Source organism: Gracilinanus agilis, chromosome 4, assembly GCF_016433145.1.
Source record: "Gracilinanus agilis isolate LMUSP501 chromosome 4, AgileGrace, whole genome shotgun sequence".
Lineage (NCBI taxonomy): Eukaryota > Metazoa > Chordata > Mammalia > Didelphimorphia > Didelphidae > Gracilinanus > Gracilinanus agilis.
In genome coordinates, this window is record NC_058133.1 from 359,717,486 (window position 1) to 359,732,918 (window position 15,433).

Below are 15,433 nucleotides of genomic sequence, written 5' to 3' on the forward strand. Positions count from 1 at the left end.
AATATATCATTATGAGGAAGAGAGAACCAAAACAACATCAGAATTTGAGAAACTTGAAATTGTCTATAAGTCATTAGAATTCCTTTATTCTTGTATTTATAGATTTTTTTTTCAGAAAATTAACACTGAAATATTTGGAGATCTTAGAGAAATTATAGGACCTTTATATTTGAGGTTATCTTGGTCTCATGAGAATATTTTCCTATCAATAAAACACATTCTTTAGCAAGTACCTCTGAGTTGAAGATTTTGTATCTTAAAAACTCATTTCTCCAAATTATATAGAAAAATCATTTCCAGACAGATATTTCACTCTGAGTGTTTCTAAATGATAGTCATGTGAACTTTTATTCATAATAACCAATAGCTAAAGATTTTATACAGAAAAAGACAAAAGTGGGACTGACACTAAGGAATAGGAGGCTGTCACAGCTATTCTGCATACCATTGGTAACTATTGTGCCAGACTGCCAAAGTAATTATCTTCAAAGTGTCCTTCTTGTACCTGGATAAATTTGTTAGTCCGTTCATACTAACAGAGTATATGTTTGATATCGGGTGCATTCTCCAGTGACAAGTTTTTCGGTCACTGATAAATCACACCAGGAGTACCTGCTTTTTTTTATATATATATAGGACACTGTAGAATTGCAGTTTTCATAGATAACATAGTTCTTAAGTATAGCATAAAGAATGTCCCTTAATTGAGCTAATTCTAAATATGAGCAAATACTCAGGGATTCTCTCCTGGAACTAAAGAAGCAATGAACTGAAAGCATTTCTTCTGTGGAATTGTATACTGCCACATCACTTTAAATTAAGAGTTAACAAAGGTAAGTTCATTGTAGATGCAAATAACAGAACGCCCTATTTACTTAAGGTGGACGTTATGGGATTCCAAAAATATGTTGGGATCCCAGTTTTATTACTTGTTTTCAAATATCATTTGTCAAATTTTAGAAAAGGATAATAGGAAAAGTAATAGTAAACTACAGGGAGAAGTATCCATCTTGATATTATCAGTTGTAGGCTCCACAGTTGGTAATTCTACAAGTATATACAGGTCTTTCATTGACTGTCTCTGCTACTTCCAATATCTGAAGAACTCTTGTTCCTTCAATCAGCTGTCTGTAGAGGGAAAAAACCCGATAAAAATCAGTTCAACCACAAGGTCTCGCCACTCATTTACTCTTCTAGGCCTTCAGTGTGCAGTCCAACTTAGTTCAATTAATTAGCATTGTATTGGCACCATGTGCCTGGTACTATACCAGAAACACAAAACCCAAGCCAGTCCTATCCTCAAGGTGCTTATGTGCTCTCGAGGGGACATAACGTATCCAGAGATAAGTAAATTCAAGATATATATAAAGGGAAAATAAAGCAATTTCTCCAGTGCAGGGCAGTACATTAGAAGGGGAAAAGGGATAGGCCTAAGAAGGCAGAGATGGCATACAGACCTGCCCGATCTCTACCAAACAACTCTCCAAACAACCATGATATAATATTTCATGACGAATTCTAGAGCAGCATAATCCACAAAAAGATAGTGTGAAATAATTTTTTTAGCCCAAAACAACTCAGAAGGCTGGCATGAAAGATCTATTCACCAGGGTAGAAGTGGAGTGCAAAGCACCACTTCTTGAGCACTGCTGAGTCAGCAGCAAAGGCTTCCTGAGCTCTTAGCCATAGATACTAAGAGAATGAAGGGTGGGGTATCAGAAGACTGCTCAGGAGATCACAGAGTTCCCTTTTCTGGCTCTGAGTGTGAGACTTTTGTGGCACTGCCCATCCACAGATCCAGGTTGCAGTCCTGGGTTGGGATCTCAGGGTCTTGTAACCACAGAAAAACAGGAAACTCTCTGGTCATAGTTCCAAGGATGAAAAGAGTGCTTGGGGCTACTCACAGACCAGAGTACAGGCAGGAGATTATTAAATTTACCTCTTCTTACAACACCTTGGAAGGACTGAAAACTCATATGTCCCTAGAGCTATCTCTGAAGACAGCTGGAACAAAGAACCCAAAGCTTGGGACAGTGTTCCCTTCACCAAAGTTAGAGAGCCCAACTTGAGCAGCTTTTGTTTTTTAAGTTAAAAGAAAAGAAAAAGGCTGGAAAATGAGCAAATAAAAAGGAAATTCGGGGGGCAGCTGGGTAGCTCAGTGGAGTGAGAGTCAGGCCTAGAGACAGGAGGTCCTAGGTTCAAACCCGGCCTCAGACACTTCCCAGCTGTGTGACCCTGGGCAAGTCATTTGACCCCCATTGCCCACCCATACCACTCTTCCACCTATAAGACAATACACCAAAAATTAAGGGTTAAAAAAAAAAGGAAATTCAACAAAGAAAGTTATTTTTGGAAACAAGGAAGACAAAAAACACAAACTCAGAAGAAGACAACCAAGTCAACACTATTGTATACAATTCTCCAATTGATAAATGCTGAAAGGATATGAGCAGGTAGTTTTCAGACTGTAATTAAGGCTCTCTGTAGTCATGCAAAAAATACCCTAAATCACTTTTGATTGGAGAGATGCAAATTAAAACAACTCTGAGGTACTACCACACACCTGCCAAATTGGCTGTTGTAACAGAAAAAGAAAATGATTTGGAGAAGTGGAAAAATGGACACTAATGTACTGATAGGGGAGTTGTGAACTGATTCAACCATTCTAGAGTCATTTGGACCTATGCCCAAAGGGCTATAAAACCTTACCTACCATTTTACTCAGCAATACCATTGCTAGGTTTGTATCCCAAAGAGATATAAAACAAAAAGAGGGAGAATCTAGAGGTTCTTTTAAAACATTAAAAGCAGCTCCTTTTGTAGGGGCAAAGAATTGGACAGTGAGGGGATGCCTGTCAATTGGAGAATGGTTAAATAAGTTATGATAAAGGATTATAAGGGAGTGCTATTATGCTATAAGAAATGATGAGCAGGAGGAGCTCGGAACACTCTGGAAAGACTTTCATGATCTGAATTAGAATGAAGTGAGTAGAACCAGGAAAAAGTTATACTCAGTGACAAGAATAAGATGAGCAACTGTGAATGACTTAGTTATTCTCAGCAATACAATGATCCAAAACAATTTCAAAGGATTCAGGATAAAAAAATTCTATCTGCTTCCAGAGAAAGGACTGATGGAGTCTGAATCTAGACCAAAGCAAACTTTTTTCACTTTCTTTCAATTTTTTTTGTTTGAGTTTCCTTCCCTCAAAAGATTAATATGGAAAAATGTTTTACATAATTATACATACAGAATCTATATCAGATTGCTTGCCATCTCAGTGAGGGGGTGGGGAAGGAGAATTTGAGACTCAATTCTTTTTAAAATGTTGGAAACTTTTTACACATGAGTGGGGAAATGTTAGATTAAATTAAAAAAATGTAGGGAAAGGGCCAGCTAAGTGGCTCATTGGATAGAGCAGTAGGCCTGGAGTTGGGAGGTCCTGAGTTCAAATCAGGCCTCAGATACTTCCTAGCCATGTGATCCTGAACAAGTCACTTATCCCTGTTTGCCTCAGTTTCCTTATCTGTAAAATGATCTGGAGAAGGAAATGGCAAACCACTTCAATATATTTGCCAAGAAAACCCCAAATAAGGTCAGGAAGCATCAGATACAAATAACAATAATTTTACAAATTGCTCACTTTACTTCTGTTTCCTCATCTGTCAAGTAAGCTGGAGAAGGAAATGGCAAATCACTCCAGTTTTTTTGCCAAGAAAACCCCAAATGGGGTCAGGAAGCGTCAGACACGACAGATGATCAACTTGGTAACAGTGTGCAGGATGCATTGGAGAGGGGAGAGAATGGAAAGCAAGGAGAACTATTAGGAGGTTATTGCAATAGTCCAGGGAAGAGGTGATCAAACTCTAAACTTGGAGAGTGGTTGTGTAAGTGGTGAGAAGGGACCTGATGTCAGAGATGTGGGGAAGACAGGACTGATAGAACTTGGTGACTGACTTTGGGGTGAGGTAAGGCGAGTCAGGGATGTCGCCATTAGTCTGGGTGATGAGAAGAATGAATCAATGAATGAATGAATGAACCTATGTTCAGGACCTTCTATGTGCCAGGCTCGGTATTAGGCACAAGGAATACAAACACAAAATAAAAGGAAATGATCTCTAGTCGAAGGGAGCCAACATTCTTTCTTGGGATCCAGCCACATTGCTATCTCAGCTAAGAATAAATAAATATGAAATGAATAGAAGGGGGAGCTGAAAGGTGCAAGAAAAGCTTTCTCTAGGCATTGGTGTGTTGCTTCCTTTTGAAGGAAAAAGAGGAGTATGCAAAACAAGGCTGAGGAGGGAGTACTTGCCAAGCCAGGAGGGAGAGATGGAATGTTTCCGGGTGAAGAACAGAGATAAGGCCAAGGCCGGTTTGTCCGGATGGCAGTGTGCAGAGAGGGAAGCAATGATGAAAGCTGGAAAGATGGGGTGGGGCCAAGTTGTAAAAGGCTTTATGTAAAGAGGCCTTAATATTTTATTCTGGAGGTAATAGGGAGCCACTGTGGTTTAGTGAGTAGAAGAATAACAGTTAAATCAGGGCTTAAAGAAAATCATTTTGGCAGTTGTGTTAAGGATGGATTGGAGTGGGGAAAAACTGAAGGATGAAGACTAGTGAGGAGGAACTCAGAAGTCTCAGCAAGAGATTTTGGGGACTGGTAAGATAGAGGTTTATGTGATTAGGAAAAAGGAGTCAGATATGAGAGATATTATATACGTAGAAATGGAAAGTTTTCACAGCTGACCGGATATATGAGGGTGATCTTAACAGAGGAGATGGTCTTGCTTTGTAGAATAAGAAATACCTTTTAAGAAATGGTCAATGCGTGAGTGTTTTTTTCCTCCCTTAATTATGTACATTTGGTTTTTATTTTTGAAGTTTTATCTTTCCTTTAAAAAACAACAACCTGGAAGAACAACTAGGTGGCTCAGGGGATAGGTCGCTAGGCCTGGAGATGGAGGTCCTGAGTTTAAAACTGGCCTCAGACACTTCATAGCTCTATGTTCCTGGCATTTAATCTTGTTTGCTTTGCCTTTACTGCTGTACTTAGTATTGAAAAGACAGAAAGTTAAGATTTTTTTTAAATTTTATTTTGATTATCACGTAAAATACTTCATTGTTATAAGAGCACACTCATGTATAACCAAAAGAAGGTAAGAGTTAAAAAAAAAACTGGGGGGTTAGCAAAAATATCATTTAAAAAAAGAGACAGGGTCTTTGAAGTATTTAAAATACATAAATGGGAACAAAAGGAAATAGGAAATGAATTAGCAGAACAGCTCTGAGTGTAATTGAATTTACTGTATACTTAAAAAGAAAGGCAAGTTACATCTAATAGAGATTCATAATATACAATCCCTATCATCTGGGAATTTTTATTTTATTTGATGTTTAATTAAAAAAATTAAGTCCATATGAAATAGAGAATGAAAAGTTGGGCATAATGCTAGGGTTATGAACCTAGAATACTGGAAAAATGAGGATGGAGGAAATTTGACTGATGGGTAGATTTGGGGGGGAAAGGTAAGGAATTTTTTTTTGATACATTGCGTTTGAGGTGTTTCTGGGACATCTGCTTTGAAATATTCAATAATCAGTTGGTGATTTGGGACTGAAACTCAGGGGAGAGACTAAGGTTAAATATATCGATTTGGGAATCACTTGCACAGAGAAAATAATTAAACCTATGGGAGCCGATGTTGTTATCAAGAGAATATAAAGAGAAAACAGAAGAAGACAATGGTACCCTTAGTAGGAATAGTGAATTTAGAAAAAAGGATCAACTTGAAGGAAAAGATAATGAGTTCTGTTTTGGATTTGTCAAATTTGGGATGCTTATGAGACATCCAAATTGTTATTGCTCAAAGTGGTGGGGCAACTAGATGGAAGGAAGGTGCTTCTATAAAGCTGGGCCAGACAAGCTGGCCCAAGATCCTCAGGTGGTAAATGGATCTAGGCTGAGTGAGGATAGTGTTGCCTGGGTAGCCACCAAGGTATGCTGGTAACCACCAGGGCTTATGGATGATCAACTCAGCTAAGCACGTGACCCCACAAACAGTGCCCAAGCCAAAGTTATTGAGGGAGCAGCTGTATATGTTGTTGAGCAGCTCCTCTGGTTCCTTGGCTTGGGGTTAGGTTAAATGATAAAGGTTGGTAATGGGCTAGTTGTTGGCATTTGATTGGATAATGCTAACTGACTTGGATCTTGATTAATCCTTTCCCCTTTTAGCTGTAGCTATTCACTTGCTCTTGGAATGAATGTCAGTCTTCACTTGAATCAAGTTTGAACTGGATTTAATGCTTTGATTCAAGGGGAGTAGGAATCAGGATAAGGAAAGAAGTGTTGGTAATGGCAATGCTATATCTAATGAGAGTTAAAGTAATCTAATCAGTGAGCAACAAGTTGGTAATTGGCTGGAGATTCTTCTCCCCTCCCTGGTCAGCCCTGGCCCTGGTCTAGACCAAAGGAAAGGAAGGGTTAGTGATAATCTTCTTGACAGCTGTGTTTTTGTTATCTCTCAGCTCTGTTTAGTAATAGGCGAATGAACTTCTTGTGGCAATAGGGTATGGATGCTGGATCTGCAGGTCTATAGGCCTACCCACCCTCTATCCTCCATAAATACCTTTCTCAAGACTGAGACCCTGAGTGGCTGAGCCCCTGGGCTTTTATAGAGGTGGTTCCAACTGTCTTTTTGCCCTTGGCTCATGCCATCTGGATAAATCCCAAGTTCTATAACTGATGATCTGTCACTCAAGCTGTTCTCCATCTTTTTCCAGAAGTTATCTGTTACAAAATGGAGGTGTCTACCAGGCAGTTGATGATATGGACCTGGAACTCAATATACCTGAGGCCTATTCTCTAACCAAACCCAATGGGCATTGGTCATTAAACCCCCAAATCAAAGGGATACCCATTGACTTGACTTGAGAACCTCAAAAGAGCTGGGGGGTGTCTTTGTGAAATGACTTGAAGTTTCAGCATTGCAAAGATTTCACCCCAATTCTAAAGCATACCAAAAACCATCCTTTATGAAGGTCATCTGGATTAACAGAGTCCAATTTTTAGAACAGTTAGGCTATAAAGACAAAGCCTAAAAATGAGGCCAATGCCAGGTAATATCTTAACCATCTATTTCAGGTCTAAACACCTTTTGATACATCGCAAATGAATTCCTTAAAATTGTTATTTAAGACATTTCAGTATTTATCATCACCAGCAACCTGAGTAGTTTGAGCTCTTTATTATAAAAGTTGATGAGCTATGAGAAGAATGTCTTCACTTAATTTTACCTTCACAAAGTTCTGGATTTAGTGATGCTGATCTAAAATTTTATTATAGAACATTTCACAGTAATTTAGGGTTGGTTATTCACACATGCGGAGTAAAATATGCCTTAGATACATTACAAAGGCAGTGTTCAAATGGTTTCAATAGTTGAAAAATATATTTCTACAAGAAACTTAATTCCTTTAGAAGTTTGTTTCTCTTATTTTTTTATTGTCTTTTTTCAAATGTCAGTTTTCACAATGTAAGGTTATCACTATATAAGGTATTAAAAAATACGATTGTCACTATCTTTTTGAGCTATCATTTTACATTTTAAAATGGTAAACAGTTAAGCTTGTTATACATACCCAAAAGCCACATATTTTCGATCCAAGTAAGGAGCTTTCTGTAGCGTGATATAGAATTGTGACCCATTGGTGTGCCGCCCCTGGTTGGCCATACCAAGAATCCCTCTTTTATCATGGAGCACTGCAAAGCTCTCATCTAGGAAAGATCAGAAGATCATATAAATGATGCTTTTAAAAATGTATTTAGAATATTTTTCCATGGTTACAAGATTCATGTTCTCTCCCTCTCCTCTTCCCATCCCCACTCCTGGAGCAATTCCACTGTGTTATACATGTGTTATCAATTGATACCTATTTTCCATATTAAAATGATGCTTTTTAGTTAATTCACTCCATTGTTTTAATTGGTAATAATATATAAGTAACAAAAAGAATACTGATTACATATTTTCATTTGTAAGTGTTTATGGGTATAGTGCCAAGTTTTTAACATTTGATTTGTTTCCATATTCCTTTCAATTTTTCCAAATACTTTTTCAAAAACAGATGTAAAGTCCTAGTAATATGCATTCTACTATTTTTGTTATGATAAGGTGAAGTGTTAATGGTAAATAAGATAGTTTGTTCATAAAATTAATAATGAGAGGCAGTGAGGTGGCTCAGGAGATTGAGAGTCAGGCTCAGAGATGAGAGTTCCTGGGTTCGAATCTGGTCTTAGCCACTTCCTAGCTGTGTGACCCTGGGCAAGTCACTTAACCCCCATTGCCTAACCCTTACCACTCTTTTGTCTTAGAACCAATACACAGTATTAATTCTGGGATAGAAGGTAAGGGTTTTAAAAAATAATCAATTTATAATTTTTATATATAATATATAATTTATATAGTATATAAATATATAATACAAAAATTAAATTAAATTAATAATGAAAAAAGAAAAATTTAACCTACTTAAGAATGAAGGCGAACAAACTTTTGTTTTCCCAATAGCAAGTTAGGGGCAGTGTTTAAATGCAACTGGTCAACCTGCCAATTAAACATGATTCTTATCTCTGAAAGTATTTACAAGCTAAGCTGAGATTTATCATTGGTTCATCTTTTCCCTTGTCCAAGCCTACTGTGTTTTTATACATAGTTTAAATAAATACGACTTCATTTCCTTGGAGAATGTTTTATAATTCATATGCTTTTTTATGAATCAAATTATCCTCCCATTCGGTTAGGAAAAAAAAAAAACTAAACTAAACCAAAAGTCTTTTAGGGACTGTCCAACCATCATTCTTCTAAGATTGTAGTTTGATCCTAAGTATTTCTGACAATAAATCAACTAATTATGTTCCATTCATTATAATAATGTTTATAAAGTAACAATGACAAAAAAATCCCCCAAATTTGGTGGTTAATCTTTGGACTGAGCCTCTTGGAACTTGGCTAAGCTAGTTTTCCAAGTATGGGTCTGTTCTTGGACCCATTACTTGGAAACCTTTTCAGATTGGAAGAGGCCTAACAGAACTTGGTACTCCACAGTTTAGCCTCTAAGAATCCAAACCACAATGAGGCAGGGTTGGGGTGGGGGTGGGGTGGTAGGACTTTAGCTGAGAAGGCTTAATTTTAGTGGTTTATTCAAGAGACCTTTTTTTTTTTTTTAAAGGGTCAGGCTAAGATCTCATGCTTCTGGTGAGTGGGTTAAGAAGTTGAGAATAACATGTTGCATCTGTCATACTTCTGTGTTTAACACATATCCCTGCCAGGAAGTAATTGCCTCTGTGCAAATAAGTCAGGCAGTCTGAAATGGGGAGGGAGGGACTCCAGATAAACCCAAACTGGGGCCTGGCAGAAGATGGAGGCTGGGAGAAAATAGAGATGTCATAGAGAAGGCTAAAGGTCAGAAACGGTTAGATGGGAAGTGAAGATAAGTCCTAGATAGAAATAAAACATAGAATTAATGCCAGACTCTGTTAAAAGAGGAAGATTTTAAAACTGCAATTATAAATTAAAATGCTTACAAAATGGGTGAAAGCTGAAAATTTGGGTCAAGGGCAAGTGGGGTAAGTTGTCTATACACAATTTTATTTATTTGTTTATTTTAAAATGAAAAAAGAGTATTCATTGATCTGCATTCTGACTCACTGGAGATGAATAGCATTCTTTGTTAGAAGTCCTACAGAACTGTCCTGGATCATTTATTGTATTGCTGAGAATAGCTAGGCCTTTCACGGTTAATAATCCATACAACGTTCTCCTGGGTTTGCTTTCTTCACTCTGCATCAGTTCATGAATGTCTTTCCAATTTTTTTTTTTCTGAAATCATCCTGCTCAACATTTCTTATAGCACAACAATCATATATCACAATTTGTTCAGCCATTCCCCAGTTGATGGATGTTCTCTTACTTTCCAGTGCTTTGCCACCCCAAAGAGCTGCTATCAATGTTCTTGTACAAATAGGTCCCCCACCACCACCTTTTTAAAATCTCTTTGGGATTCTGTATGCAATTTTATAATGTAAAATGAAGATTCAAAAAAAAAGATCTAACTTGTGAGATATGTAAAGTAGATGAAAGTAACTTTTGAAAAAATAACCAAAATGAAACCAACTACTAAGGACATCAAGTTTCTTGGTGGTGATAAAGTATTTTGTCAATGAAAAGTAAATTGGGAGAAGTATTAAAGAGAGTTCTTACTGGATTTGAACCAATCGCCATGGTATTCTTTAATCATGAAGAAGTTTAAAGCATAAGTAAGCATCTATTTTTTCCCTTTCCATCTAGTTCATAATTACTAATGAAACTTAATTGTTTTATGTTGTGCTCAATCAGGGATTATCTGGAAGATGATTGCTGATTTGTTGAGTAAGTATACCCAATGAAAATATGAGAAAGGAACAGTCAGGCTTTCATAAGCAATTATCCTCACCAGACTACACTTTTATAATCACAAAATTAACTGAAAAATACAGATAAATAAGATCTTATCCTACTTATTTTGTTGATTTACAAAAATTTTATTACAAAATTTTATTTTGTTGATTACAAAAGTGCATATGACCTGATGGCCCCCTGCAAAGACCTAAAGGACTAAAGTCCTAAAGGCCTTCCTAACACACTCCTGTTAATGCCTGTTAAGCTCCTACAAGATTCCTTGATAAATGTAACGACAAAGATAACTCTTAAGACTCTCAATATTGTTAAGTCAGGCATAAAAGCAAGGAGGCACAGGAGTGTTTGCCTCTGTTATGGAAGATCTGCTGAGCAAAGTTCAAAATGAAAAACTATTTTTTAGAGATGGTAAAGATGATAGTGTTCTGATTGCATCAAACTCTAGGACATTATAGAGCAGTGGACCTCAAACTTCCTTTGCTGCGGACAGTATTATTTTTTGTCATGAGCACATTATAGGAGAGTATTTTAGGATATTATTATCAGTTTTATCATATTATATATTTAATATATTATTTTATTATTTATCATTCATTCATTTTATAATATTTATATTGTTTATTATTATATAAATTATATACAATATAATAAATATGTTTATTATTAATTAATATTGATTTGTTATTTGTATTTATTGTTATATTGTTAATACAATAAATATATAAAATATAAAATAAATAAAAGTATATAAAATAATATTATAATATTAGTATTAGGATACTCAGTAATACAAATGCAAGTGAAAGTTCTGTACTGCTCTCATCTGCAAGGGGGATAATGGGAAGGGGTTTCCTCCGCTGGAAGGGGAGGTTGGAGAGATCCTGGGAAGTGTAGAAAGAGGGCAGGGGGCTCTGTGGATGTGTCCAGATGATTGCAGGGGGCAGACACTGCTACCTTGAGTATGATGAATAGATGAAGCCTTGCTTGGCTCACTGACCTACTCATGAAGTCATCTTCCTGAACAGAATTTTGTGATTTCCCTGACTTGCTGCTATGGGAATCTGGACCCCATCTCTGCTTTTTCTCTTTGGCCGGAAAATAGTCATAAGCCATTCTCCTGGGGAATTTCTTGCTTTTTAAAAAAAATTCTGTTTACTTGCGGCATGAGCTTTTATCATAATGAGTTTGTCTCCAGGGTCTAAATGAAGATGAGCCTGATTTTTATCTCATTATGAGCCAGTGGTTTCTAATAAAGGACGAACCACACAGTGAGGAAGGAAAAGGGGAACCCACAAATTGACAGCTCTAGACTTAAGTCTATATTTCAGCCTCTCTTTAGTGGAGATACAAAGAAGGGCCTTCAGTTCCCTACAATTCACGGCATGCACAGGGAAGGCACACCCAGAACCTCTTCAATGAGTTTTATATTTATTCAAAGGAGACCAGAAGGAATCACCTTATAATCCATAAAGGAAAAACTAAATAACTAAATAGGTAGAAAAAATGCTTTAAGTCAGGGATATGATCTCCAGTTACAAGGCTGTATCTGAATTGGAGGGAGAGAAAATGTTCATTAAATGTATGCAAAATATAGAGAGAGGAATTGAGAATGGACTTGCGATTTCATTGAGAGCTCCATGGGTGAGGAAAGCAGGCTGGCATATTTTACTGGAAAGCTACAGTTTGGGAGAGTTGCCTAAAATGATACCCAAGAGCTATTATTTAAAATTTATGCTAAAAATGAATTAAATGAACATTTTAGGGAGGGAAATATGGAATAAGCATTTATATAGCACCTACTGTGTGCCAAGTATTGTGCTAAGCATGTTACACAATTAATATCTCGTCTGATCTTCACAACAATCCTGGGACGTAGTAGCTGTTATTTTTTATGCTTGTAATTTGAGGAAACTGAGGCAAACGGAAGTGAAGTGACTTGCCCAGTGCCACACCATCAGTGTGTATCTGAGGCTGGATTTAAATTCAAGTGTTCCTGACTCCAGACCCACACCTCTATAGTCATAACTAACGTGGAACCTGACTTTGAGAACTAAAGACCATTGGGTTCTTACTGGAAATTTGTTGTCTGAATTACAAAATAACACTTTAGCTTAAATGGCTTTCCGTAACTGTGTTAATTCCTAGACATCATTTCAGTAGAATATTAAAAACATTCCATTCACTTCACAGAGTACTGCAGTGAGTAGAGATCAGCCAAAAGTGAATATTAACATCTAAAAGTGCTATGTTTCTGTTTTCAGGCCATAAGATTATTGTTGGGGGTTTTTTTTTAATCATTGTTACCTTTAAACTTTCCCCCTGATTTTGATGCCTGTGAATTTTTCTTTCTATTCCTTAATTATATTAAGAAGAAAGTCAATTCGTTTCTAAAAGGTATAAATAGGTTGGGCTGTTTGCTAGAATTTTATACTGGAAATAGACATGTAGAAAACAAAAAATGTGTGGGAAGGAGTCATTTGCTCTTTCTTTTCACCCATGTTAATGGCTGACTGTATCAGATTAGCAAATCGATTGCAATTCATCTTTATCCAATACTAGCTGACCCCAGGCAGCTTGATAGTTGTGTCCTCCTATGCCAGAGAACAATGGAACAAGGTGGACAGGGAGACTGGCTAAAGCCATCCATTTCTTTTCTTTATTGACTCAAAGCAGAAGGTGGAACTAGAGAGTAGCTTGAGGATGCATAGTGAGCTCACTGCTACTTTGGGAACACACAGATTCCTCAGATAGCTGGTGAATATATTTCAACTCCTGTTAGTAAGCAAAAGGAAGAAGTCTTTCTGGATCAGAATATCGCTTTCCCTACCCCTAGCCTCCCCAGTCCTTCAGGTTCAACACAGACCAATGCTTTGCAGGGTAAGAGGAGCCACTTGGAACTGAGAAATAATTTTTTTTATCTTTAATCTCTAGTCTTTTCCTATCTACTAGTTCTTTCCTAGATACTTAAAACATGTACCCCAAATATCCAAATCCTTAAAAAAATAACAAAAAAATGCCCAATTCATTTGATTCTCCCATCCCCTCAAATTATTGTCCCCTTTCTCAAAGCCTTAGAAAAAGACTAGATTCTATATCCATTGCCTCCATTTCTTCTGCTCACTCACTTTTTAACCCTTTGTAATCTGGCTTCTGATATCACTAACTTCACTCACATGAAACTGCTCTCTCCAAAGTTATCAATGATCTCTTTTGTTAAAAACAAAACAACAAAAACAAAACCCTATTTTCAATCCCTTACCAATGATTTCTTTTTTTTTTTTCTAAACCCTTAACTTCTGTGTATTGGCTTATAGGTGGAAGGGTGGGCAATGAGGGTCAGGTGGCTTGCCCAGGGTCACACAGCTGGGAAGTGTCTGAGGCTGGATTTGAACCTAGGACCTCCCATCTCTAGGCCTGACTCTCAATCCACTGAGCTACCCAGCTGCCCCCCCCAAATGATTTCTTAATTGCCACATCTGATGTGGTCTCCCCCCCTCTCCCAGTTCACATTCTTCTTGCCTTTTCTTGACACTATTGACTACCTTCTCTTTTCCGATACTCTCTTCTCTCTAGGTTTTTGTGACACTACTCACCTGATTCTTTTCCTACCTATCACACTGCTCCTTTTCAGTGCATTCTGTTGACTCATCTCTATCACACCCCTTAATTGTAGGTGTTCCCTAGGGCTCTGTGCTGTATCTTATTCTTAGCTCTCTCTTTACACATACTCTCATTTGATGACTTCAGCTTCCATGGGTTTAATTATGTCCTCTTTGTAGACTTTCCTATCTATATTGCCAGCTCTAGACTCTCATCTGAACCTTAGTCTTGCTTCATCAACTGCTTCCTAAACTTTTAAGATTGGATTACTTCCACATTTCTTGCATCCATTCCTTTTTACTACTCCTACAGTCACCATCTTGATTCAGGACCTCATCATCACTTCTCACCTGGACCATTTCAGCATCTTCCTTGGTGTTCTCCCTGGCTCAAGTCTCTTCCCATTCCATTTCATCTTTTAGTCAGCTACCAAAGTGATTTTCCTTAAGTGTTGATCTGACCATGTTTTTCCCCTCCTCATTAAACTCCCTACAGTATCTAGAAGAAAATGTAAATTCCTGTTTGGTTTTGATAACCCTTCAAGACTGGCCTCAACCAGTCTTTCCTGACTCATAGATTAGTTCTCTTCTTGGCTCCATGGTCTGGCCAGACTGACTGACTTTCTCCCTCTCCCTCTCCTTCCTTCTTCCCTTTTCTTCCTTTCTCAAACTTTAAACTCTGTCTTAGAATCAACATTAAGTATTGGTTCCAAGGCAGAAAAGTGGTAAGGGCTACACAACTAGGGTTAAATGATTTATCCAAGGTCGCTGAAGCACCTTGCTGTCCCGTTCTCTCATTTCATCTTAATAAATGTCTCAAATTGTCTCCATTTAAAACAGGCTAGTTTCTGTATATAGTCTACAATATAAGCATGTAGGACTCAAGTACTCCCACTGTGGTCAATTACAGATCACTGATAAAGTAGAAAATACTAAAGCTAATTGGCATTTCTGAATTGTGGCTGTGCACACTAGTTCTGAGTAGCTAAATGGCACAGTGGGCCTGAAGTTAGGAAGAATCATCTTCCTGAGTTAAAATCTGACCTGCGATTTCTTAGCAGTGTGACCCTGAGGAAGTCACAATCCTGTTTGTTTCAGTTTTATCATATGTAAAGTGAACTAGAGAAGGAAATGGCAAACCACTCCATTATCGTTGCAAGAAAACCTCAAATGGGGCCACAAAGGACTAGAGAAGACTGAAATGCTGAACAACAACCACAAGACACTATTTCTAGATGCAAAATAAGGACATGTTAGGAAATAAGCAGCCATTTTTGTTGGTTGGAAGTTTGCTTAGACCTAATTATGTCTGATATTTACTTCTGCTAATAGATCAAAAAATTAATATAATATAATATAATATAATATAATATAATATAATA

At 37.3% G+C, this 15,433-nt stretch overlaps 1 protein-coding gene across 1 annotated transcript in view; it reads right to left on the reverse strand.

Annotated features, from left to right (window-relative positions):
- Positions 1 to 1,019: 1,019 nt before the first annotated feature.
- PPIL6 (peptidylprolyl isomerase like 6) overlaps positions 1,020 to 15,433 on the reverse strand; it is a 67,431-nt gene continuing 53,017 nt past the window's right edge. Inside the window, exons 4-5 of the mRNA XM_044675406.1 lie at positions 7,637 to 7,776; positions 1,020 to 1,128 (exon numbers count right to left, since the gene is read on the reverse strand). Of these exons, the coding sequence (XP_044531341.1) occupies positions 1,020 to 1,128; positions 7,637 to 7,776 (249 nt within the window). The remainder of the gene's footprint in view (positions 1,129 to 7,636; positions 7,777 to 15,433) is intronic.